Here is a 27,875-nt window from a genome sequence, read left to right on the forward strand (position 1 = left end):
TTCTTCCTGGATCCATAAAATCCAATCATTATGCCTCTAAGATGGCCTATATCAATATATGATCTGTTTACCAATGCATTACACATGTATATGTATTAGAAGTAAGCAACAACATTGTATACTGTAACTGTTGGTATATTTGACACATATTTGTCTAGCTTATCACAAGGTCCTCCACTTGATATTACAAAAAGTTTAAACTGCCATTTAAAAGTGTTAAATCATTTAAAGGTATACCTTTCTACAATAAGTACAATTCTGATATATATATATATATATATATATATATATATATATATATATATATATATATATATATATATATATATATATACACACACACACACCCTTTATTAACTTTTCATTTTGGTATTTTTTGTAAAGTTTTAATAAAAGATACTGTGACAGGTTGGACCGCCTATGCCACCCTGTCTGTTGTTGCTGGGTACCGGCTGGGCTTACAGTGCCACCGTGCCCTTTCTTTATCCCAAATGCACCTTCTAACCGCAGTAGGAGGGGCTTAAGCTGCTGCCACCACTGGAATCCTTACCGGCATCCAACCGGGTTCCTAGCTGTCACTACTAGTTTACCCCCTTGCTGGTGCACCTAGGCTGATACCCCTGACCTCTTACTATGGATCAGGGCTGTTGTGGATCGATCCACCCTGGCCTATCACATTGTCCAGAGGTGCTGGGTAGCGGGCAGAACGGTGGTACCGGAAAGCTGGGTCCAAACCTCAGGACAGTTGGGAATAGATTGGAGTTGGGTCTAATCTGTAGGTCACAGGAATTTCATTGTGGAAGAAGTTGTCAAGCAGGTCTTTGAAGCAAGTGATGTTTATTTGCTCAAGTGCCCTGATAAGGACAATTCACACCGGTTTAAGGTACCAGTGATCAAGAGGGCAGAAGGAACAAGAACGGTGCATTTCAGTACAGACCAGTGCTTTTTTTTTATACGGTTTTGTACACAGCCTCACAGGTTTTTTCCACAACCTGCCCCCCTGAAGTCTGAGATATTTTTGGTATCAGGTTGCACTATGTTTCCCCAAACATGGATTTAAATGCAGTTCATACTTGGCAAAATTTATACTTATCTGTGATATCCTGCATCATGTGCTGTTTACAATGTTAGGTTTCCTGTCTGTCTAACAAGACATGCACACAGGTAACGGTCCCCTGCCGGGTCTTCAGCCAGAGCAGGCATTTGACACTTCACATCAAAAGACTTGGCTATCATTTCATGCTATCAGCAAAACGGACTACCTCCCCACATATGCCTAATTGGAGATTTCCTCTAGCAAAGTTACAAAACCCCAAACAAGACCTTTCCTATACCAAAATACACACAATATCAAAAATGAGTACATTTGCAATTATATAAATAAGCGCCCTGCGTTATTTCCTTTAAATTTATACAATAAGTTGTTTATAAATGATCCAGTCACAGATACATTTTGCAATGTCACCTGTTTTGTACTATTTTATAGCCACATATATTCTCAGACTAGCTGAAATACTACATTGAATTGTAAGAGGTATTACCTGCATAAATTGAAGGGCATGTTATTATAACCAATTTTTATTTGTAGACCTTCAAATGTACCCTCATATGAACTGTTTCACGCTGGTTATCCAGGTTAGGTACAAAGGTGAACACAATTTTATTCCACAAACTGGAATTATTAAACAAAGGATATAACCATGTTTTATGATATATCCTTTGCAGCATTACATACAGAACATTTTAAAAATAGAGGTTTAAGATAATAAAAATTGTGGGAAAATCTCATACTTGGTAAGCCTTATTTATCTTTAAATTAGAAAATAATCTACAAATATATATATATATATATATATATATATATATATATATATTTATATATATATATATATATTTATATATATATATTTAATATAAAATGTACATCAATATTTAGTTGTATACCGCTAGCATACAGTTTTGAATAAAGATTGTGAAGCAATATTAATAGACTTAAAACCCTAGCTGCTGCTATATTGATATCAGTCATCTAAAAATGCTTTTTTCATTTTTTTTTTTTTTTTTTACTGCCCTTGAAAAAAATCATGCTATAAAACTAAATATAGTGTACAGGGGTGCACGCAGGATTTTTGGCGGTGTTTCTCCCCTTCCCCCTGAAAAAAAAAAAAAAAAGCGAGAGAGCTGCTGTAGCTCTGTTTCGGTAGCACTGTACTATACAGCAGCCGTGGTGCTGTCAAAGAAGCGTCCGCGGCGGTGTTGTATACAATACAGCACCGCCTCGGACGCTTCTTTGACAGCGCCACGGCTGCTATAGAGTACAGTGCCGCTATGTGGGGCACTTCGTTAGCGGAGGGGAGCGGTTTCTGGAGACCCAGAAACCCCCCCTGCGTGCGCCCCTGGTGTACTACAATTTAAAAAAAACTATATTACTAGGATTATGAACTTAGACTTTCTAAGGACATTAAAGAATTACTAATGGTAACAGTGACACCTACCTGTTAATAGGACAAACATATAATACAGTTTGAATAGTGTTATTGAGATGCTGTACACTTCATCTTGACAAAAAAAAATGTGACCATTGACTGCAGTCAGCTTCTCTTATGTTATAAGGAATAGGAAAACCCCAAAAATCATGATGGAAAAATCATGCATTAGAGGTATATGATAACAAGTCTTCACAATACTATAAACTTCCAGATGTAGGTAATACTCATTTAAAAACACTGTTTTACTGTTCCACAATGACCCTTTAATTTCTCTTAAGTTAATGGTACTTTAAATTAAACTGGTTAGTTATCTTTTTATATAAGCATACTTTACAATTTATTTTTTTTCAAACCTCAGCTTGCATTCCCACTGGTTTAGCTTTTCTCAAACCACATGGCATATGTGCTGCCATAGTGTATATACATTTGGCCCTAACTGCCCCCTTGCGCCTGTCCTTAATATATAATCCTTAATACACATTTACACACACATAAATTCCTGAGTTAGGAAGAATTTTCTTCTCAAGAAAGAGAGGCAGTCTGAGCAAACAATTTAGGTTGTCACACATTGTTTGCTCAAGTATACCTCAATTCATTCAGGGATCTGAAATAGTGCTATTTACCTGGTTGGATGTAATTCACACAACATGCATTCCAAATGCTTCACACAAAGAATACTCAATTCACAGTATACCAGTACTACTTTGTTCTTATAAAAGCTCAATCCATGCTTATAATATATTACTAAAACATAGTGTAATTACTCCATATATTAATGATATTACCTGAATAAACCACATTCAAGGAAATGTCTGATCACCTAGGAGTTTAGTCTTTTGCAGTAGAGTTTCTGACAGCAGAGGGGAGAAATTTACAGCAGTGTTTGAGGCAGAACCCATAGAGAAGATTCTCTTATCTTCTGTGTACGCTGGGTTTAATTCAGAACAGTCCAAAACTACTGACACTCTTCTGCTGCAGCCATCTGCATCCCACTTCTAACACCAACTTGTTGTTGTGGGAATATACTAGTAGTTAATTTTATAAGTGACATGATTATTTTAATAAATAAAAGCATGCTATAAAAATCAAAATATTAGAAAGTAAACAAGAACATCTTGGACTGTAAAAATTTGCCTGGTACATTTCACACTAGCTTGTCTCGAAGTCCTATAGTTGTTACAGCAAGAAGATTAAGTGACATTTGCTAATACTTTTATAGAAGCATCTTTTTTTTTTTTTTTAATTCTACAATTAAGCCTTTCAATGCAATGTTGGTAAATAAACCCTATTATGTAGTTAACTTCATAACGATAGTGTACACCGATCGGCTACAACATTAAAACCACTGACAAGTGAAGTGAATAACATTGATTGTCTCGTTGCTATGGCACCTGTCAATGGGTGGGATATATTAGGCAGCAGGTGAAGTTCTTGCAGTCAGTTCTTAAAAGTTGATGTATTGGAAGCAGGGAATGTAAGTATTTGAGCAACTTTGCCAAGGGCCAAATTGTTATGGTTAGACGTCTGAGTCAGAGCTCCTCCAAAATGTCAGGTCTTGTGGGGTGTTCTCAGTATGCAGTGGTTAGTACCTACCAAAAGTGGTCCAAACAAGGACAACCATTGACCGATGACAGGTTCATGGGCGCCCAAGGCTTATTGAAGCGTGTGGGGAGAGAAGGATAGCCCGTCTGGTCCAATCTCGCAGAACATCTACGGTAGCACAAATTGCTGAAAAAGTTAATGCAGGCTATGATAGGTGTTAGAACACACAATACATCACAGCTTGCTGCAAATGGAGCTGCGTAGCCACCAGAGTGTTCAACACTGAAAGCACATACAATGGGCAAATGTGCGACTAAATTGAACCATGGAGCAATGGAAGAAGGTGGCCTGGCCTGATGAATACCATCCTGTGGACTGCAGCATGCGTCATTTACCTGGGAAGAGATGGCACCATGATGCGCTATGGGAAGAAGCCAGCGGAGGCAGTGTGATGCGCAGGGCAATGTTCTGCTGGGAAACCTTGGGTCCTGGCATTCGTGTGTATGTTACTTTGACACTTACCACCTTTCTAAAAATTGCTGCAGGTCAAGTACACCCCTTCATTGCAACAGTCTTCCCTTATTCCAGTGGCCTCTTTCAGCAGGATAATGCGCCCTGCCACACTATAAAAATTGTTTAGGAGTGGTTGGAGGAACATGACAAAGAGTTCAACGTGTTGACTCGGCCTTCAAATTCCGCACATCACAATCCAATCAAGCATCTGTGGAATGTGCTGGAAAAACAAGTCTGAGCCATGGAGGCCCCACCTAGTAACTTACATTTAGTGGGAACCACGTTGGAGGAATATTAATGTTACTTTAGCAAAATATATCATAAATAGAAAATTGCATACGTTATAAACCAACACAAATGTCTGAGAGGTCACCGCTAAAGATTTGTTTATAGGCTTATATTTATTTTTGACCCATTAATATATTTTGAATACCTTTTTTTTTTAATATTTATTAAAATATTTTACATTTGTTAATTGTGTACTTCTCTATTGTATCATGTTAGCCTTTGTCTATGTTTCCCAATGGCAATAAACAATGGTAACATGTATTGGTAACTTTTTTACAAGGAGAATAAAGAATGCCGCAAAGTTGAACTATGTGAAATGCATATGTGATAAAATCTAATATAATTTCTAAAGCTGGTATAATTTGTTAAGGTAAAACAAATTTGTGTTCTTTTTTTTTTCCCCACAAGCATCTGGGCTACTACCAGGGGTCTGACAGCAATGTTTCTTTAAAACTTTCTGCCTCCATTCAACAGGCATTTGGAATAGAATTGCTACAGATCAGCATCATCATTTTATATATATATATATATATATCTTACAATATATGGGCAACCCGATACACTTCAGGGGCCAAATGGGGCTGGCCTCTAATCTTCAAAAAGGGCCACACATTACCCTTCAGGAATAGGTTAAACCAATACATTTAGTCAAAGAAAGAGACACTAATCTATAATAATATATCAACAGGCATTTTAAACAAATGTTAAAAGCTATGTCAAACATATCTGACCATAAAGCAAGAAGGAGCTGCAGGTGAAGGTTTGGAGGGCTGTCTAAAATCACCAGGATTTTGTTGACCTCTTGTGTGCACTCTTTGACAAGTGTAAAATACTATTTACAGTATTTTTGCTCTTCGGAGGGCCGCTTTGAGCGGCTGTCTTTAGAGTGGTTGTGGAAAGAGGAGGAGTCAGGGTGGTGCAAGGATACACACACATGTTTATGATATTAATCCTTACCATGTGGTGCGGTTCCCTCCCAGCTCCTAAATATTCCATCACAGCTGCTCTGTTTTTGAGCAGAACTGTGTTTATAGGTAACACCTAAATTGTACATATGGTGCCGCTCTTTTCTAAAAATGGAGCATTAGTACATAGAGCCCACAGGCCAGAATGACGTTCCAGGGACCTCGCAGAACTGTCAACTCTATAAAGCCGCCTCTTCCGCCGAGAAATTCAACCACAGTTTCGCTTGTCTCGGCTTCTGGATCTGTGTATTTAAATGGTGGAAGAAAATTTGTTTCCATGTATATTTTTAGACAGTGGTGAAATACCTGCCCTATGTTTATTGCTAGCAAAATACATTTCAGGGTTTTTTAAGGCAGGCTCTATAAATATATTTTCTTTTTGATTCCTATTTTTAGGAATCAATTCCTATTCCTTTTATTCCTGTTTAATTTCTCCTTTAAAATTAGGTGCATTTCAGAAAATTGCAACAATTATGGAAGCCATTCATGCGGCACTCAGTCTTGATCCATTGAGTAGGACTATTATCATTACACAACTGCATTTGCCATGTTTTTATTCATATTATGTCTTCAGACATCACAATTCTGATATAGCCTCAATTCCACAAATCTGCATATAAGCTGTAGCATTCTAGTCTTGACTCTTCTCTGTTGGTGAATGTATTTTAAGAGCTCCATATTTGAGAGCAGATAAGTGAATCTTGTACTCTAGCCGTTTAACACTATTCTGTTATTTGTGGACATATAGAATAAATGAGACTTGTATTGAGAACTTTAATTAAAGAAGAGAATGTTTATGTTGTCTTACAGGGAAATGCCCTTCACTGGTTGACTTGTGCATTGTATGTAGCGTGCAGGCAAACCGTGCCAACAGTGGGCAGAGGGACGGTGGAAGGAAATTATGTTTCGCTGACCAGGATTTTGACCTCTTCAGAACTAAGGTACTCTACAATCAAATTAAATAATTTATTTACCTGCAGATGTATATTAAAAGGCAATCCAAATATTTTTTCATGCATGAAGCTAAATGCACTGTTCACTTTTTTCCCCCCCGCTTCACCCTTGTTAAAATTGTGATGGAGTATTCTTCCTCTCGATCATGTACAGTAAAGATATATTCCAGATGCCAGTATTATAAGCTCTGCCAGCAAACGGCTCTCTAAGCATATCGGCTAAAGCCGTGGGAAAGTAGATTGTGCCCGCGAGGTGGCTGCCTTCTGATGGTGCCATGTCCGTGTTCAGTGTACCCACCAAAAGATAATGGCAGCTTGAAAGGATTTAGTGGATCTTATTGATCTCTATGGAATGTGCGGTGACACTTGTTTCAGGCACTGGGCAGACCTGTTTTCGGCTTTGTAGTATATTTTAAGCTCTGCTTGCAATATCTTTCTTGCTGTGGTCAGTCTTATAATGTCAGAGCACACTTACATAGACCTCGATGTTAAAGCTTCCATAATTTTTAAATTAAAAATGAGGATACCCTGAAGTTTGCCCAGGCCGTAGAAACCATCCAATACTTCTGTTGGATAATGGACAAATAAGCATTGTGAGTTAAATATCTAGAGAGATAATCTAAAGAAATTCTGGCGGGTCTGGCGCTTCCAAACAAACAAAATAGATAGCAAAGAACAAACTTCTGATAGTGGTATTTATACCACTATTACATTGATATAATTGCCCTTTACAAGCATATGCCATTATGGTCATATTGGTTGAACATTAGGTGGAAAGAGATTTGTCTCTCTTCGCACAAAGCAAACTTATGCAATCTCGTTTTGTTTGTTTGGAAGCACCAGACTCGCCTGAATTTATTTTGACTTATTTGTTATTGTGGTTTGATGTGACCCTTTCCGGGTGAGTGTAGACTACATTCATGTGTGCGCTTAGGGATTATATCTGGAGAAAGAGAGGACTGTCATAGAAAAGTGGGACATGTGGGAGCCACAACGAGTGGTCCCCATGACGAGCCCCAGTGAGTGGTCCCCATGACGAGCCCCAGTGAGTGGTCCCCATGACGAGCCCCAGTGAGTGGTCCCCATGACGAGCCCCAGTGAGTGGTCCCCATGGCGAGCCCCAATGAGTGGTCCCTATGGCGAGCCCCAATGAGTGGTCCCTATGACCAGCCCCAATGAAGCTGTATTCATTATGGGGTAAATGCAGCTGATTGCTGCTCCCCTCTGGGGACATGCTGTAGTACAGAATTTACAGAACTTTAGAGCATGCTGGACTGATTTAGTGGAGTATAAACAAGTTTGTTATTTTTGGTATATTGTATATTAATACATCTGTATGATATAATGCCCGACTATGCAAGTTGGGAAACAAAAAACTAACTTGACATTCTTGCTAACTATTGCAAACAGCAGTAGTCTGCAGAAATACCAATAAATAATCACTTATAATGAACAGTTCAGCTTTTCACATAAACTCTGTATGGTTAATTGAAATAAAATGTAAATCATTTGATCAGTCATTCCTTGCTCAACTGGACAAAAAATTGCTGGATCTAGATCATTTGTTCACCCACATGAGTGACCAAATTGGAGAGTGGTTATGTGCCAAGAGGCACGATTATCCCATATGTAGCTATCTTCAGGGCCATTCAGATCTACTATTCTGCTAATTGTATTTATATATTTTTATTTTTTTTTTAAAGCTTGATTGAGTTTTTTAATAAAATGAAGAAATGGGAGGACATGGCAAATCTGCCTGTAGAATTCAGAGAGAGGACTAAGAAGCTTGAACGTAATTTCACAGTCACTGCTGTACTCTTCAAAAAGTATGATCCCATCTTCCAGAAGATCTTCAGAAGCCAACAGGAAGAACAGCCGCGACAGTACAGGGGCCGGAAACAAAGGTAGGCTTTGTGATGTGTACAGAACTTTGTGATACTTCCCTGTATTAAAATATATATAAATACCTGATGTTTGTTTTATTCATGTTTACATGAGTGGTACTTTAAAAGGACTAAACATAGATTTATTTATTTTTTAAGCTTTGTTTAACAAAGGAAGATAATTATAAAATTCTAACTGATTTTTTTTTTCCTTATGCTGGTGAAAAAGGGAAGAAAAGGGAACGTGGGTTTGTGTGTACACACAGCTGTTAGGTATACTTGCAGAATTTTTGTCCCTAAATCTCTCTCCTCCTCCATCTCCCCAGACCTCTGTCCCTTCCCTCCAGTAACAATGCATGTGAATCGGTTAGGCTACCTCCTTGGCCAAAAGCATCCAATATTCTTCCACTGTAGCGCACATGTCCATGCACAACTGACGCTATGACTACCGACTGACGCTATGACTACCGACTGACGCTATGACTACCGACTGACGCTATGACTACCGACTGACGCTACGACTACCGTCTGTTAAGACTTGACCTTTCCCGTAAATAGACTTGCCCGTCTTCGTACTATACACACCCGGAGATAGCGAAGGCTGCGGTCATTGGTCAAACCAAATTTAAGTCAATCAGATCTTCTCATATATTGATGATTGCAGTGCAGTGTCTGGTGAAAATGACCAAATTGGGTGACATTTTGGTTTCTGTCAAGTTGTGTTTACCATTTCCCTTGTTTGTGGTCCACTTTTTTTTATAACAGATGAATAAGTACTTTAGATATTTAAAGTAAAATGAATATCTGCACATGATAAATAGCTGAGCGATATTTAATGGTGAAAGCCAGAGCAGAAGATTATTAGAATGTTACGGCTTTTGTGCACTAAGACATTGGAATCCCAGCATGATCCGGGTATTCTGGTTTGTGAATGTATTGGAATTCTCAGAACGTTGGAAAATAAGCAGTTCTAGCATAAAATGGGGTTTTATAGAAACATGCACATTGATTTGATTTTACTCTGCTTCTTTCAGGCGTCAGCCCTGCACAGTACCAGAGGTGTTTCACTTCTGCTGGGTGTTATTCATCAACGCCAAAGGTAAAGTGCTTTCAATATTATCCAGTGAACACGGACACTGCAAGGGTTTTAGAATTTTTCAGACTCAGGCACTTAGTGCTGCTGTGGACTATTGTACACAATTAACTCATTCATGACCACAGGTGTGTCAGTTATGAACAGAGCAGGTTGCACTTTATTAGATATTTAGTCTATTATTGGTAGACATACTGTATAAGTAAATGGTATGAATGCTATTTGGCCACTACTAGCATACTTCTCAGGCTATAATTAGAACCTCCTACATTATAATCCCAGTGACCCATGGAAGAGGGCTCTAGAGTCCAGTGTGGTATACACAGATTACTGTGCATAAACTGTCTTACAGCTTCCCATGGTTGCTAGTGAGTGCACAGAAACAAACGGCAGGTAAACAAGGTGTTTATATACGTATTGATGCACAAAAGCGCATTATACCAGAACATCAATTATACAGGACATCATTTAAGCATTAGGGTTTTATTTTTCCTCCAAATATTCTAATAAATATGTTCATGGTAAGATTTTATAGTTGCATTTGCAATTTCCAAATCCACAAATATTAAAATCAACTTTTAGGACCTGTGTATGGAAGGTTATAGAAGGTCTATGGCCTTCAGGTGTACGTTTCAATGTGCACCATTCTCTTTAACTCAAAGAACTGCCAGTCCCATCATGCCTTCCTTTAGGTTCTGATATTTCTATTCTGAGCAAAAAACTTTGTGGGCATAAGTTGAGCTAAAGAAGTGTCTAAAGAGAGTGAGTGAGTGGGCTAGCCATAAGTGTTTAGTACTTTTAGGAGCTATGTCCCTTGAAAGTTTGAAATATTGTAGCCAGGAAACAAGAGTAGGAAATATTTTAGACAAAATAAAAAAAAAAAAGCTTTGGTTTAGCTTTTTTTCATTTTTTTTGTATGTGTGAAACAATTGTCAGACCATGTTTGGGTAAGAAAAAACTCTCTTAGGTATTTTGGCATATTAAAAAAAAAAAAACTATCAAAAAACTAAAATAAAATATAAATATCTCTCTTCCATGTACCAGCATATATCAAACTATCTGCACATAGAATCAATTCACTGCTCCTAAAAAGTAGTAACTAACCTCATGTTCACCAATAGACCAACATGGAGAAAATAAAGGTGCTGCCTCTGAACTGTCCAATTTTCAACTATAGAATAAACTTTTCCAAGTCTGAGACCATGTTGTTAAATGTCCCTGAGCCCTTGAGGCCTCACATTCAATCTTCTTTTGCTCTCAAATGGCAAAAATGCAAAATAACATTATTGGGGGTATATATTACCTCTTTATATGGCCATCTTTACCAGGAACATTGCCCTCAATTCTTTACCAGGATCAAGCGGGACCTAGCTATCTGGTGGGATTACATATTTTTTTGCCTGGGGAGGATCATCGCTCTCAAAAATGATAGTGGTTCCTAAATTGATTTATTTGTTCCAGGTGCTCCCAGTTAAAATTCCAAATTTGGTCTTTGCAAATCTGTAGACATCTTTCTTGTGATTCATTTGGAGGGATAAGCCCCCTAGGATCTCTCTGGTTTTACTTAAGAAGCCTAGACTCCAAGGAGGTAGGGGGTTCCCAGATGTTAAAATATATTACATGACGTCCCACCTGAGTCAAATGGTAGCCTCGGTCGCCCCTTACAATACTGTTGCATGGCTCTGGAAACCCATTATACAGAAGTTCACTTTTTAGCCTCGCTTTGGGGACTACCCAATGCCCATAGACCAGCTGTGCCTAATTTACCTCCCTTGTATACTCTCTTGTCCCCATCTGAGACAAACTGCTCTTTCACATTCTTGCTGCTACGAAATCTTTTAATAGCTAAACACTGGAAATGCCCTGACGTCTGACTATACGAGCCCTTAAATATTACGTCTGGCACATCGCAAGCAGGGAGAGATCACATATTATCTCAAGGATAAACATAAATTTGACCTTATTTGCACCCCCTAGTTTCTTAGGGAGGGTTGTAGACCCCGGTCCTCAGTTTGAACTTCCTCACTGTAAGGACAGAATGCTGTTTCTGTAGGACATATGTTGAGCCGTTTCTGGGTCCTCCGAGATGGGACTCGTTTCATCCTCAATAATACGGCACAAATCGCTTTTTATTTTTTTCCTTTCTTTTTATGTCTTTATATTGTCTTGAAATGTTGCTTTTGCAACGCCTGTGTTGCACTCATGTTATTGACCACTATTTGTACTTCAGTTTTTGATGTTAATGCATTGGTTCAGGCTTTCTCTAGTCTTGTACCTATCCTTCCTCCCCCCCCCCCCTCTCCTTCTCTCTTCCCTTCCCCATATTCTTAAAAATGTACAAGAGCTGAAGGAAACGCATTGTTTGTTTTAGTATTTTATACTGTTGATGATCACATTTGTTTCCTTTTACAAATAAAGAGTAAAAATAAAAGTGTAGCGTATATGATTCCAAATTAAAGTTCCAATGTTCCCATAATAATTCAAACCATTCATAAAAGCCGAAAACAGTGGAATCAGAGATACCTTTTATTCGCTAACTGAATATAATCCAAGCACTTGAGACTAATGGAAACTTGCAGCTTAACCAATAAATGTAATTATTTAAATGTTTTATAAACTTTTGGAAAGAAAACTTTTTTTTTTTTTTTTTTTTTATGATTTTGTTGAATTTTTGAAAAACACAATTTGTGTTGTTGTTTATTAATTTATTTTTTCACGTTGTAAAAAACAAACAAACTTGCATGATGGATATTAAAAACGTAATCATGGCAGAAAAACTCTTGAGAACATTTGTGAGTTTGCCAGGATCAGAAAAATTACTATAATTGCGTTGTTTTTTTTTTTTTTTTTTTTTTTTTATAATACCTGCCATTTTTTGTGAATTTGCCTAACTATAATTATTTTTTAAGTGTAGTATTGGGGAAGTGGGATTGCTTTGTCCCGTGCAGTAGCTTGTGTCTGTACAGTGTTTATATTTGTAGAGTTTTGGCACAATGATTGGTACTTTGTGTACCATGTTTTTTGGCATCCGTATCTGCTGAGTGGAGTAACATCTTTAGCATTTGTTTGTGCTGTGCAGGCTCATATAGTCTGCGGTGACTTTGTAAATAGCCACTATATTTCTCCTATCTCACATGTTGTACAAGTTATCTTCTCACCCCAACTGAAAACTGAGTGCAGGCTACTTTGTGTGTTTTCTTTAAGATCTGGGGTCTGTATAGCACTGCCTAGTTAATCTGAGGTCTCTGCTGTGCTGGACACAGCTACAATTTAATGCACAGTCAGTTGTGTTCAATGGTGCACACTCAGTGAATTATGCTGCTTGCACTAGGGATGGATTTGGATCAAAATTTTTGCGAAGAGGCCCTGTAGTGTAATGTTATGAATACCTCCCAACCTTTCCGATTTAGGTGGAAAAGTCCCGATTTTGGGGCTCTGTCCCGTCATCCTGAGCAAGACAGCTTTGTCCCGCCGGTGAGCAAGTTGATAAGTATTGTATCTATATGGCAGAGCAGCTGTGAACGGGTTCTACACACGGCAATGAAGGTGTGGGGCGGGGAGGAGAAAACTGGGCAGCCTAGAACTTCAAAAGCTCTAGCCACGCCCCCTATCCCAATGTCGCCACCCATATGTTGGGCCATATGTGTTACGTCCCTGCCACAATTCCTTGTTTTGCAATATGCCAACAGCAGAAAAAAACTATGAAAACTAAATCTAACCCTCAATGTACAGACTGCTACTTTAGCACGGATAAGCTGCACAACTTTTATTCAGAGCTGGATTAAGACCCCATGGGACCCTAGACAAGATTCTGGTTCCCTCCACATTCATTAGATTGGTGGAAGCTTGCCTAGCAATGCGCTTTGCTTTCTGGAAAAAGCACAACTGGAAGATCACTATTATAATTATAGGGATGCATTTTAAGGTCACCAATATCTGATTCTGAGGATCCTGCAGGATGGAGAAATAATTATTTTGATGAAGATGAAAAGACTGTGTATATGCACCAGCTACATTCATTTATCTCATTTTAATTCCATCTAGCAAAATAAAATCTAGTTTCACACTAATTGCAAAACTAGGTGCATTAGTGCTTCTAAGCCACACTTAGCAAGGAGCACCCTCTGTCCACCCAACTCCTCCCATTGGCCAATGCACCCTTTGTCACCCCTGTAGACACTGACATTATAGTCTACAAATCCACGCGCTTCCCCAAAGAACATTTGTGCTGTCATTTTGCGTTTTATATTCTGCATTGTGTGTATTAAAAGACTGTAATGTGTGCTTCAATTATATTGATCTGATTGGAAAGAAATGCAGTTATTCATTCACTAATAAATAACTAAATATTGATGTGTTATCAACTTAACAGGAACTCCGTTTACTATAGTAGTATGTATTCAAACAAATAATAAAAGTATTCATATTTCTTAATGGTCATTGCACGCTGTTGAGTTACTACATCAGGATTTTGCAAGACTGCACTGTGCCATGATAAGACATGGAGATCTGGAGAATGGGATCCTTCCTTTTGGTGTTGAATGGGTTAACAATCTTAATCTTCCTTGTAGCCTTGAATCTGGAAACCTAATAGGATGGTTAAATAACCCCTGAGTAATCCAGCAGGCACCAGGTTCAGCATCACTAGTCGTTTATCATAGCAACCACACACAGAAGGCAAGTTTGGGCTTGTCTGTGTAATACTCCCTGTAGCCTGAGGGCTAATAAGGGACAATTTCCTTTTCAGACAGTCATTGTGATTTACTGTAACAGAGTCTGACAGCTGCTCCAAACTTTGGACTCCAGCTAGCAACAGGCTTGTTTCGCTTCTGGAGCTGGTGGGTATGATAATGTTTATGGTCTGTCTCTGGGGTGTAGGCAGCTAAAATATAAGTCTCTGCAGTGGTTACAGATTTGTTTGCAGTTAAGGCTACGCATTCTGCAGTCGCACAGAGTGATAAAGGTTTTTCAGTGCTGTTTGAGAATTAGTTATTGTTTATTTCTCAGATTAGAAAAAATGTGTATGCAAGTCCTACAGAATGTATAAAATGATGTGGGTGGAGTTTAGAAAAACAGAAATCCTAGAGCAGCTTTTTCTAATGCTTGTGAAACCAGTCTTAAGGTTAGAGTTACAATTTTATATAACTGGTGCTTGTTAACAGGGTAAGGAATAACATCTCTGTACTGATCTTTTTATTTATAGGATCAATATAAATGTGTATATGCTTGTATGTACATGCTGCATGTTACCATATTACTATGATATTATTTCTATTTTATGTTTTATGTATTAATATTTATTAAGCCAATGGTACTATAGATTTGCATTGTGATCATGTTCCTTGAACATTTCATGTTACTGAGTGGAGGATATACAGACATAGTGTATGATTTCTGCTTTGGTATTATGACACCTTCTCTTTAATTGATTCCACATAGTAAAATGAAGTCTGTACTATCTTTTTCTTTGCAATCCTGTCCCCTAACAAATTGATCAATTTGGCGTTTCATTGGCTCATCCCCCAACTTAAATAACATCTGTAATCTCTCCCTCTCCATTATTCCTGTTCTGAAACAAACTATTTCTGACCCAAATTCTCAGATTACAGCCTGATCTACTCTCACCTTACACTCTTTCTTTCCTCACAAATCCTATTGGACCCTCCTCGGTTAGGCTTTTATTCCCAACACTCCACAGACACTGCACTAAGGTGGTCAATGAGATACGATCACTGCTAAATTAGAGGGATGCTACTTGCTGTCTTCTGGATGTTTTTGCTGAATTTGATAATGTCGACCAATTCTCTGCCCAATATCTGTGCTTCTCTTCCATAATCACTGCTTGCTCCTGTTCCCGATTTGAGGACTTTTTCTCTGTCCGCAACTACTCTATAGAATTTCCTCCCTTGTACAAAAAGACTTGCGCCTAACCTTAAAACATTCAGAGGTCCCCTGGAGGTCCCCTGGAAAAAAAACCCCTCTCCTTTTTAGGCAAGCTTGAGCTAGGTTTACTAAGAATCGAGTTTGGTGGTGGTTTGAAACGGCCACATGTCGCCAGAGGTTTAGTGGTCCAAACCGCCGCATTCAGTATAGAGCGGTTTGAGGCTTCAATTTAAAATGACTGGTGATGTTTGGTGGATTGAAGAAGCTAAACCGCTAGCGGTTTGGTTAAAACCGGCATCCAAAAGACAGGACATTTACGGTAAGTGATTTGAGCAATCATTATTTATTGATTAACGGGCAAAATTAATTTAATAACTTATGGGGGGGGGGGGATAATGGTAAGGGGACAACATTATTTAATTAATATGTTATTCAGACACTATGTAATGCGCAATATAATTGTGCAACATAAATAATTATATCCACCATTAACAATCAGTTAATATTATATATTCACATTTCACACATAATATAATGCTATAATAGTGTCCCCTTCAAAAAATATAACAAAAATATTTCCCTCATAAGTTAACATTCATTTTGCCTCTTTAATCAAAAAATGATTGCCCAAATAATTTAAATGTCAATGGTGCTTTCTCTTTCAAAATGGCTCAAGCAATATGCTATTTGATTAATCTCGCCATTCACAACCACCTCTTTTATTTTGGCTGTTTCAATGGCGGTTTGGCAGCGGTTTTGAAAACCCCAGCTTAGTAAATCCGGCTGTTTTTTATGATCATCATTATTAAAATTGAGATGGCAAGTTGTAAAGTGGTGGTTTTGAAAAATGCCAAATCTGGCCGTTTTAACGGCGGTTTGGGCTTTAGTAAATCCGGCGGCTTTTAAACCGCTGGAAAAATAGCCAAAAAGCGGCGGTTTGACCAAAACCGACTTTAGTAAGCGTAGCCTATAATCTAGCCTATAGGAGTTATAACTGCTCCATACCACACCTATACACACACCGTTCACTTGTATCTTAAATTTATTCATTCTTCTATACTCTTAATAACCATCTGACCCCCAAATCTTCATTATTTGATTGGATCATATAGTGCCGCTAAGTAGTTTTTCCCCAGTGCAATCTGGCTGGACTAATATCCAGTCTGTGCCACTTAACCTTAGGTTTCAAACTCACATTTTCCTATAGATTGTAAGCTTGCGAGCAGGGCCAGCTTACATCTTTGTATGTTTTTTATTACTATGTTTGATCCCAACTGAAAAACATTGTTTAGTAGACTGACACTATATACATGTTTATATATAAAATAACAATAATTATAGTTTTTGGATCCTCCTTTGAAAAAGTGGTTGCTCTAGGCAACATCTCCAATCAGATTCAAGTTATCTATTTAGTACATTCTACAAAATGACAGCTGAAAAAGTGGAGATGTTGCTTATAGCAACCAATCAGATTCCAAACCCCCATTACTTCTGTTGTTGTCTCTGTTTTTGTATTGCTTTTTATAAATATACCATTTTACAAGCTCCGAAATTCAATATAGCCACATCCTTCCGGTGTTTCCTTATTCCTGGTCGATGCGGATTTTTGTCTCCGTATTGTATCGCTGTGTATTATTGGAAAACTAGCATAGCAGAGTCTGTTCGTGCTTGGTAATTGGAATTGTCGGTAGCTATAGTCATCTAAATCAGTGGTGGGCAATATGGTCATTTTTAGAGGGTGCACAAGTGGTACTTGGTCTGTGTTTGGAGAAGCATCAGATCACATTGTGACATCAGAGCAGCAGCATAAAATCCAAGCAGTTGGGTAGTTGAGGTTAGAATGTACCACCATCCGGTCAGACTCCGACTAACCTGCTACATAGATTGTGCAAGTGCACTGCACCGGCTCAGAAATCATTAGGAAGAGAGACATTTCCCTGGTCCTAATAGCCACATGGGACCCCATTTGGGGGAAACAGTGACTAAGTGGTTAGCACTTCTGCCTTACAGCACTGGAGTCATGAGTTCAATTCCTGACCATGGCCTTATCTGTGTGGAGTTTGCATGTTCTCCCTGTGTTTGCGTGGGTTTCCTCCGGGTGCTCCGGTTTCCTCCCACACTTCAAAAACATACCGGTAGGTTAATTGTCTGCTATCAAAATTGACCCCAGTCTGTGTCTCTCTGTGTGTGTGCGTGTTAGGGAATTTAGACTGTAAGCTCCAATGGGGCAGGGACTGATGTGAATGAGTTCTCTGTACAGCGCTGCGGAATTAGTGGCGCTATATAAATAAATGATGATGATGAAATGTAGGACTCATTTATATTCTGTATGCAGAGAAACATTGCTTGTATCTGTTTATATATGTATATGTTCTGGTGGCAAGACATGGGTTAATATGGGATTCGCAATGGGGAAGAACTAGATAAACAGTGGAGTACGGTCTGTCTCTCACATGGTAGAATGTGCAGGGGATATATATATATATATATTCAACCCCAGGACAGGGATGTATGTGTATAATGTCAGCCAAAGTGTTAGGAGGGTAAAACTGCTAATATGATCAATTCCCAACTTACATTAGAGGAAGTGGTGAACACTTCCATGGCCTCTCTATATAACACTACCTTTCATATTGACATCAGACAATATATGAAAAAGAAAGCATTTTCCATTAAGCTTCTTTATCAAACAAGGTTTGTGAATGCACTGCAGTAATATGTAGAGGACAGGACAATAGGGTTGAGTAAGACCAAGAACCCACCCATTTGCCTCAAGTTGAAAACATCTGGGGTCCGCTTTAATTGGAATTAGACATGCACATTGCAAAGGGAAGCCAGATAAGCCTCATGGACAATAGCTGATTTAATGTGTTACTAACAGCTGAGGAAATCGGAAGCACAAACCTCCTGTAGTAGAATGGGGGTATTCTCTTATCACGTGACTGGCAAGTTTGAGGAGTTTAATTTAATGTGAATGAAAATATGTAAGGTTTATCATCTAGATGTCAGACCCGGACCACCTTGTGTTTTCATCATATCTATCATGGGATAAACACTGCATTTATGCAGTGGAGTAATGTAGCAGAGTAAACGTCCCTTCAAATACTGGAATACGTTTATGTTCGTGTGCCAACAAAGCTTCAGAATGGAGTGATGCTAGAGGAGGGGCATTGATCTAAAAATATTCATTCAATTATTTTGCCACATCTTAAGATCACAATTGACGCAGTCATTCATGAACGGTCAGAAAATAAAGCAAGAATGTAATAAAAACAATATAGGTTTCTGACTGCTTATTTCGTTTTGTCCATGTAGCACCAATCTATACTGGTCACCATGGAAACGTTGCAGAAGGTCATGACTGTGCAACGCTCTAGCTTATCAGTACATTAGCATGGCATCTGGTAATATATCACAGTGGGCCGTGTCTGCCTATGATGCACAACATTCTAAGCAGACCTGTACAGACTCAAGCGTGAAATATAGTTGCCATCTGACTTCCTGTTTTTGCTTGTGGTTTATGTCTACGTTGTTGCGGTATTTCACGATTTTATCTAGAGTCTGCTAATAAAATATAAAATGCTATATAGTCTGACTGTGAAAAAAGCAGCACCAGTTTTATTTACAACACTTTTACTTCTTGTATTAAGCAGAACCTACAATCTTTACAGTCAACAATGACTGCTAAACCTATGTGAATAAATATTTAAATAGCAGATTGCAACATAAAAAAATAAATAAAATCTTCGTTGTCAGCAATGTTTAGTTCATTACCATGTATTTTTATTAAATATTTACACTTTAATAATATAATAACTAATATGGAAAAAGAGCTCATGATCTATAACAAATAAGAGTAAAAGGTTTGGGGGGGGGGCAAATAGATGGGTAAACCTTTACAAAAATGGCACACTTGATGATTTGCTGAAATGTGCCTCGTCTATAAGCATATTAAGGACTGGATTGGAAATTAAACCCCAATATACCACCTTACATTGGCTCCATAATTGACAAAAATTTCCAAGAGAACCTTCGTTGCTGGAAAGGTTTCAGCCATGCAGGGCACACTGTTGGCATTTAAGAAACTACACTTTGTTTTAAAATAATTGCTTGTCAAGATCATAATGCAATTCTTTATATTACAGACTCTCATTTAATAAAACATAATTTTTATAGCTAGCAGAGCAAAGACATATACTGAGAATTATGACTCATACAAGTTGTTTGGCAGGTTTACCTGCAAGCAGGTGAAATATGTAGTTCCAAACTGGGCTACCACACTCCGCTTTCCATATGGTTATGCGTTACTCCCAGAGACAAAAAAAAATAGATACATAAGGCCACTTATTCTGATGATTAATCTCTGCAGTGAGCGAGATGCTAGTACACACTGACAGCGTTCCCAACACTAGACAAACTATCGTCTCTGCTTACTGCGTTTTAAGGTCTGTAAAGTATTCAGGAAAATGTCAGTGTGTACTGACTTACTGTTTGCTATAGAGAGCAGTGATCTGTGTGTTTACAGACATTAGTTGGCATAGGGTTAGATCTAACATTCATGTGTGTCTATCCCCAAAGGAAAACCCGGGAACAAGATCATTTTTAAGTCCAACTCCTTACCCCATGTAACTATGGGGGTACCAGGCATGGTTCATGCGATACCCACTCCCACTTGACAGTCTGGAGAATTTTGAAGAAACCTGCACTGTGTGGGTTGTCAGAGAGCCAGTGACTGTGATTCAGAAACTGCCTAGATTAGCTACAGATCTGTCCAGACTCTCACAGTGCAGTTTGTATTCCACATTATTCTGTTGCCGGCGCTGGAATAGGTCCCCACTTCATCTAATTCAGACACAGAAAGGTTCGGACCGAACATGATCTTGGGCCGGCAGTTTATAAACTGGAACTACTCATTAGATGATCATGAAGAGTGAGACTGCAATAGATAATTATCTGGTTGTGTTTATTACTATCTGTTTATATAGCTGTCATGTTCTATATTGTTGTACATTTAGATAATTTTATTCAGCACATCATTCCCTGCCTCATCGCAGCTTTCCATCAAATGTCCCCAAAACAAGCAGGCAGGAATGCGCGCGCACACCAACTAACCTAGTAAATAGCACTATTTCAGTAGTAGTGTTGGTCCACTTCTGAAGAGAAGGCAAGATGGTGGCTAGCACTCATGTAGAAACATAATTGTGTGCAACAGGTTATTTATGTAGGCATCTATAGGGCTGCACCTTCTACTTGCTAGATTATCATTAAGAATGTTAAAGCATACTTTCTGGAAGGAATATTCAAGGGGCGAGGGGGGTGATGATTAAGTACCCGCCTGACGTTGAGCCACTGAAGTCCAATGTATTGACCTTTACCAAGCAGTAGATTGTAACAAAGGAAAAGGGTACAGGCATAACTCGAGAGGAGGGAAATCATTTTACAGACTATGTGCCCATGTATATAATATGTATGTGTAATAAGTAGATTAAAAACTTCATATCAAATAATTATAAATATATACAAATAACAAGCAGGAGAATAGCTCTTTCTATATAATGAAATAATGAGCATAAATATCTGTTTATTGGCTATAACCGGAGTTAGTGTCTTCAGAGCCTTTGTTCAATCTGTGTAGACCACCAGTTGGGTTCTACACTATAAAATGTGCTTATCAATAAGACTAAACATAGCATAAAATGAAACACATTGACATAAATAAAATGTATGCAGTACATATAATATGGTGCATGTTATATAAACCATAGGCAATCACTCAGCTCTTTGTCCATGCAGTGCTAGCGAAATAAGTGAAGAGGGAGACATTTTAATGTAGTTTTTTTTGTCATTAATATACCTTAAGGTGGTTTATTCACAGGTGATGCCAAACACTAGTGCATAGTCCTTGTAGATTGTCCTTTATTTTGTTTGTAACAGAATGTTTCAGGAACATGCCTCAAAGCTTCCCTACTCCATTGGCATCAAATCACATTTAATAGGCGTTGAAAACACAAGTCAAACTCCTAAAGATACAATCAATACATGTGTACAAGTTCTAAAGGGCGTTGTATACAGTGTACCCTCATTATACTTCTTCACAAGTAAATACCAAAAAAATAAAAAAGTGGCAGAAGAGCTTGGATTTGTCTTGGCAGAGAAACTACAACTGTCTGGAACTCTGTTTGATAGATGCCGCACCTTTGTTCCAAAACACCAGCTGATGTATTATAGAAGCTGGTGGAAAATACTATCTTAGAGCTCCAGAGTCTTCCAATCACAGTTGTCCTTAATAGTTGGCCTCTTTCTTCCAGATTTCCATGCCAACATCACCTAAGCCATTGTCTCTCAACGCATAAACAATCTGAGCAGTCTCCATCACTAGTTCTTGCAGTCTTTTCTTCAAGCCATGTGAGACTAAACATTGGGCAACTCTGCCTGCCCAGCGTTTTGTTTTTTGTTTTACAAGATCATCAGCAAAGGTAAAATTTAAAAAATAGTCTTATAGGTCCTTTTAATTAAACGGATATCAACCTGTGTGGAAGCACCTGCTTTCAGCATACTTTGTATCCCTCATTTATTGCAATAGTTCCTTTGTTTTGGTAGTCACCAGTACCTACCTGCACACACTTTTGGTTTAAAATTTTTGGATATCAATATTTAATGTTGGCTATTTGTCGCTTAGTGTTTAGCCTACGGATTCACTATGGTGTGTACATTTATTCCTTCTCCTGTGCTGACACCACCCTAATGCCAGTGGCACTTTAAGCAAAGGAGAAGAGCAAAATTAAACAGCATTCTTGTAGTATGTAAAGGAATCTGGCTCACAGCTATAGATCTGTGGAGAGAAGTGCAGAATTTCATTAAATAAGTTTGTTGTTTTTTTTAATTGTGATATAAACGTATTATTGTTTTTAAATATACAATGAAAATAAAATAAACAACAAGGTTTGTGATGAGTGACTAGGACATTTCTTTTGTAGGAAACTTCCCTATGATCAGCGATGATCTAGTGAATTCGTATCATCTTCTGCTCTGTGCTTTGGACCTGGTTTATGGGAATGCCTTGCTGTGTCCAAACCGTCGGGAGCTCCTGAATCCCAGCTTCCAAGGTATGAAATGCAGAGTTACTGAAAATGTGGGCAAATAGATTAATTATTACATTAATCCTACCATACACATTAGTAGAACATTAGTCCTACCATAAATATACATTAAATGTAATTCCTATATTCAATGTTTTTACGCCAAGTGTAGTTTGGCTGCTTAGTACCTTCGTGTGGCCAATTTGGATACTAATCCGGTCATCCAGTGCTCTTCCTGAGCACCAGCATTGGCCTGTGAGTGGCCCTATATAGTGTTGCATATTGAATGAAGAGTGTGTCTGTGAGTCTCGCATGCAGCTAGTTGACCAAGGACTAGAAATGAATACACTATAATAATGTATCACCTATGATATAATTGGGGTTCTATGTGGGTTATAATATGTGTTGGTTGTGTGAGCCGAGAGTAAGTGCTAACCACTTAGCCACCGTACAGCACGGTGGCGTAGTGGTTAGCACTTCTGACTTACAGCACTGGGGTCATGAGTTCAATTCCTGACCATGGCCTTATCTGTGTGGAGTTTGTATGTTCTCCCCGCGTTTGCGTGGGTTTCCTCCGGGTGCTCCGGTTTCCTCCCACACTCCTAAAACATACTGGTAGGTTAATTGGCTGCAAACAAATTGACCCCAGTCTGTCTGTGTGTCTGTCTGTATCAGTGTGAGTTAGGCAATTTAGACTGTAAGCCCCAATGGGGCAGCGACTGATGTGAGTGAGTTCTCTGCACAGCGCTGCGGAATTAGTGGCGCTATATAAATTGATGATGATGCTGATGAGGGTATTTCTTAACTGGGACCAAAAAAAATTAAGGTGGGCAGTGTTTGGAAAACCACAACGCAAATACAACACTTCCAGCTGCAAGTACACAAAGTGAGTGGGTATGGTAACATTGGAAACAATGGGTTCCAATGTCACCCCTGTTTACCTACAATGTTTCTATCAAACTATCAATATACATTTTATCACACCTTGTTACCTCTTTTCTCTTTTTTTTGTGACATTCTTACAAATACATACTTCTAATTGGTTCTTGGACATCACATGCTTACACAGTTTAGTTTGGATTAGGTGTGCATATTAGGAAATGATATCATGTACACCAAACATATTGTAGCAATGTGGTTCAATGGACCAAGAAGGGGAGGTGTTGATTTAACCATACATACCGAAGACTTGCACAAAATTAAGCTATTTTTTAATACTGTTTCAAATTATACTACAAACACTAGAGGCAAATGTATCAGAGTGCATAAAAAGCTACTGTTGGTAAAAAGTAATTTTTTGATGCGCGCGCACACACACTAGCAGAGCTGTGAGTTTTCCATGATGAATACTCCTGCAGCTACAGCTGACAACTACTTCTTGACTCAGTGTTGACATCTGGGTACAATCTCAAATCACGTTGTGCTATTTTCTAACACTAGATGTACTGTGGTCAAGCAGTGCTACCTATAGGTGCACCTACGTGTCCACCTAGTGCACCTGAAGATCCACGTAATGGCCCATGGAACTGCCCCTGGTAAACCATCCTGCTCTACTTTTTGCAGATGCTCCAGAGAATGTGCATGGTGGAAACCGTAAAACATTACATCAAAGTCCAAACTTGCTTCCACCCCCTTTTATTAATTGAAACTTTCCAGTTATTCCCCTACACTCGGTTTACTTCATTTATGTTTTAAATTTATCATGAAAGTGAGGTAATATCAGGACTGTCTTTAGTACATGTCACCTTTCTGGATTTTGTTGGTCTGTATTCCTATGGTCGGATTATACTTAGAAATGTGCTTTTGTGCAAAATTGCACCTGTGAAGAGCAAATTGCATCCCACTAAAAGTACGGAGATGTGACCTGGTCTCCAGAACCTCAGCAGTGTTGGAAGATTAAAGTCTTTTTCTGTGGGGGTAATAAGGTTGTGACTAGTCCAGCAAAGCAGTGAACACTGTCAAATGCACCCTCTCCACCTCCTTATCTCATTTACATAATCTAATACTGCAAATACAAAACCTTGTGTTTGCAGGTTTGGGCAGAAGTAGGTGCACTCATGCACCGAATCTGTACACTGCATGAAACCTCCCCGATCAGCCTAACTCTTCCTATTGGTCGCTGCAAACTTGTAAAGCTCCACAGCTGCTGACATCATATCCTGCAAAATCAAGTGCTTCCCCGAAATAGCAGGCACAGTTGCACCAAAGTTGACCTCAATAAGAGCAATGTGTGCTGCAGTTTTGCATATTTGCACTTTGTGAAGGACACTTAACGGTGCTGATTGGTCAGAAACATGCCTCTACATATTCAACGCCTGTGTTAGAAACCCGCACGCTGTTTAAATCTCTTTCTTATGGTTGCCCAGGCTGGAACAAGAAGCGTTCCTGTGATGAAGGGGAGTTCTCCAAACTGGTGGGGTCCTCCCACAGTTTTACTATTAGAAGAGGGAGGATATTGACTAAAAAAAAAATATATATATCATGTTTAATGGAGTTGACCTTTAGTAGGAAGAAGTGTTTTTGTGCACGAAGGTTTTGAATATTTTTTTTATATATATTTTTTAAAACCGAAGCAAAAATGTTATGTTTTATTTTTCTTAGGGCTCACATTACCATTACCTTGCAGGATATTTAATTTCCTAATAGAAATATGTTTTTCTGCAGGTCTTCCAGAGGATTTCTCCAGTAAAGACTTTAAACCACCTCCTGAGCCGCCCTGTATCATTGAGACACTTTGCTGCCTCCACCAAGGTTTACTTCTGGAAGTTAAAGGCATTAAAGAACATTTCTGGAAGCCTTATATACATAAGCTATTTGATAAGAAGGTATGAGTGGCATGTTGCAATAAGGATCATGTTATAATGATTGGACATTATACAAAGAAAGTACAGGACAATATAAAATTATAGATCAGCTGTGTCTGAGAAGTCTCTAATGTCATCAGCCACTTGTATTTATCTATATAGTTTTAGTCTTAAATTGTTTTGTAATCAGTAAGTGAAATTGCTGAGCTATAATATCTGTTCTATGGTGGTGTTGCATAAAAGATTTGACAGTAAACAGCAACTTCTACTGAGATCTGATTTCCAGCACAATGGCTACCCCATCAACCGTAGTTTTAATATTTGCTAATAAATGCTAGAGAATGACAAGAGAATGGGGGCAACAAGAGCACCACATTAATTTTCAGTAATACAGCAAAGCTCTCGGGGATCCTTGCGGTGTTTGTGTTGCTCATGTGCTCAAGATATGGCCATTAATACTGGAAGGGGAGGCTGGGTCGTGTAGCTACTCATCGCAGCGTATTTTACATAGACGTCTCTAAATGTGTGGACGGAAACTCTGGTCCGCACAAGCCGTAAGAGGAGATGACGGCGATGAGTCTCGCTCCAGTTCTGATAGCTGCTTTCAACTGTGATTGTAATAGTATCTATCGGCCATTGTTAGGCAGTGACAGGACACTACTAGGAGACACTGTGCAGATGGAGAGAAGTGGACTTACAGGTAGAACAACCTCATTTGTGAATTGCATGACTCTGTTACTTTGGCTTATTTATTCTGTAGGAAGTTAAGTTATTGGTTATTAACCAAAATGACTGGAGTAATGAAGAGCAAAAAAACAAAACTAATTATCTTATTTCAGGTGCTGAAAGGAAAATCTGATTCTCTTTCTGGATTTCTGGACCCAGGACATTTTGCAGACAGTTTGTAAGTTTTTAGTTATTCTGACCTCTTATACGGCAAATTGTCACTATACACACAGTCTGCTTTACACATGATCACTAATGAACGGTGTAGTCTGCTGCTTTTCTCATGCACTGTGTACATCTGCAGGAAAGCCATTAACAAGGCCTACGAGGCATTTGTGCTCTCGGTTGGGCATCTGGACGAGCGAGTCTTCCTGGAGGATGCAGATGAAGACATTGGGAGTGTTGTCCGGTGTCTGAATCCTGATCTGGGCACAGAGTCTGCGGAGAGGGCGCAGGTCTCTTACCATTTACAACAGCACTTTGACAGGGTAAATATAACACATAATGTGCAGGAACTTCATGCGTCTTCCAACCCAAGATACAACTTTCAGCGGTATAAGCCCTGTACACTATTTCCCCCGCCCTGCACCAGGATCAGTATCAGAAGATGAATCTCTCTAAAGTTTATGTTGTTGTAACATTGTGGTGACTTATTTTGGACCAAATACCTGTGCTTTCTCCTTATTTTGATTAGAATGTATAAACCTTTATTGAAAAGCTCACATTTCTCTGGAGTCTAATTGGTTCCTGTAAATTGTGCCTTATTGGAATTAACACACAATAGGCTACTGAGATGCGTTAACACGGCTCTCAGCATGTTATAAACGGGATAACATTGTTTTTTCCGTTTGCCTTTTAAGACCTATGTTGGCCAGTATGTGTATTTGAAGGTCAGCTTACATCCCACTCTCACTACAAATGATTTTCTTATTGTTTACACCTTTTGCAGATGAAGTCCCTTCGAATTTCCACTCCACTGACGAGTGTGAAGTATATAAAGGACAACAATCCATACACCACGCCTGTCTCCAGTGCCACCTACAGTGTCAGTCGTCTGTTTGCCATCCTATCGGGACTGAAACCAGTCCCCAATGAGAGGCTGATACAGATGCTGCGGTGAGTCTTTTCTGGGTGTGTCCAGATGTTCTCTTTACAGGTGATGTGAGGCCTGTGTATGTGTAGGAGACAGCTACAAGCATCTCAGGATGGGGACAGAACAACCTATAGTCAGATCAGCCTTTACACAGCAGCACATTGTGTTTAAGGAAATGGGTGTACTATAGGAGAGTAGTGATATTTTTATCCACTCGAGATTGAGGACCGGGCTGTCTCGTGCTATGAGGAGGAGAATGGGGACAAGCAAGAAGTGGAAGACAGAGTTAGAGAAAGGAAAACATAGAGTAGTGATGTGAGGCTCCTGGTGGTGGTAAAGTTCTTATGTATCCTTTGTAGATCCTGCTCCAGGAACCCCTCACAGACCATTTCCAAGTGTCTGAAAGAAATGTTTGAAGTGTTTTGTGAGAAAACTGTGTCTGAAGGTGGAGACAGTCAGTATTGTAAAGGTTTGGCAAATTACTTTTGTGTATATAAACATTAAATGTACTCTAACCAGCTTATATCATACTTGCCTACTCTCCTGGAATTTCCAGGAGGCTCC

At 38.8% G+C, this 27,875-nt stretch overlaps 1 protein-coding gene across 1 annotated transcript in view; it reads left to right on the forward strand.

Annotated features, from left to right (window-relative positions):
* RBL2 (RB transcriptional corepressor like 2) overlaps positions 1–27,875 on the forward strand; it is a 51,511-nt gene that overhangs the window by 2,104 nt on the left and 21,532 nt on the right. The window contains exons 2-10 of the mRNA XM_075188873.1: positions 6,608–6,738; positions 8,454–8,654; positions 9,668–9,732; positions 22,587–22,715; positions 25,353–25,513; positions 26,332–26,396; positions 26,523–26,706; positions 27,168–27,334; positions 27,671–27,780. Of these exons, the coding sequence (XP_075044974.1) occupies positions 6,608–6,738; positions 8,454–8,654; positions 9,668–9,732; positions 22,587–22,715; positions 25,353–25,513; positions 26,332–26,396; positions 26,523–26,706; positions 27,168–27,334; positions 27,671–27,780 (1,213 nt within the window). The remainder of the gene's footprint in view (positions 1–6,607; positions 6,739–8,453; positions 8,655–9,667; positions 9,733–22,586; positions 22,716–25,352; positions 25,514–26,331; positions 26,397–26,522; positions 26,707–27,167; positions 27,335–27,670; positions 27,781–27,875) is intronic.

Source organism: Mixophyes fleayi, chromosome 10 (genome assembly GCF_038048845.1).
Source record: "Mixophyes fleayi isolate aMixFle1 chromosome 10, aMixFle1.hap1, whole genome shotgun sequence".
In the NCBI taxonomy this organism is placed as follows: Eukaryota; Metazoa; Chordata; class Amphibia; order Anura; family Limnodynastidae; genus Mixophyes; species Mixophyes fleayi.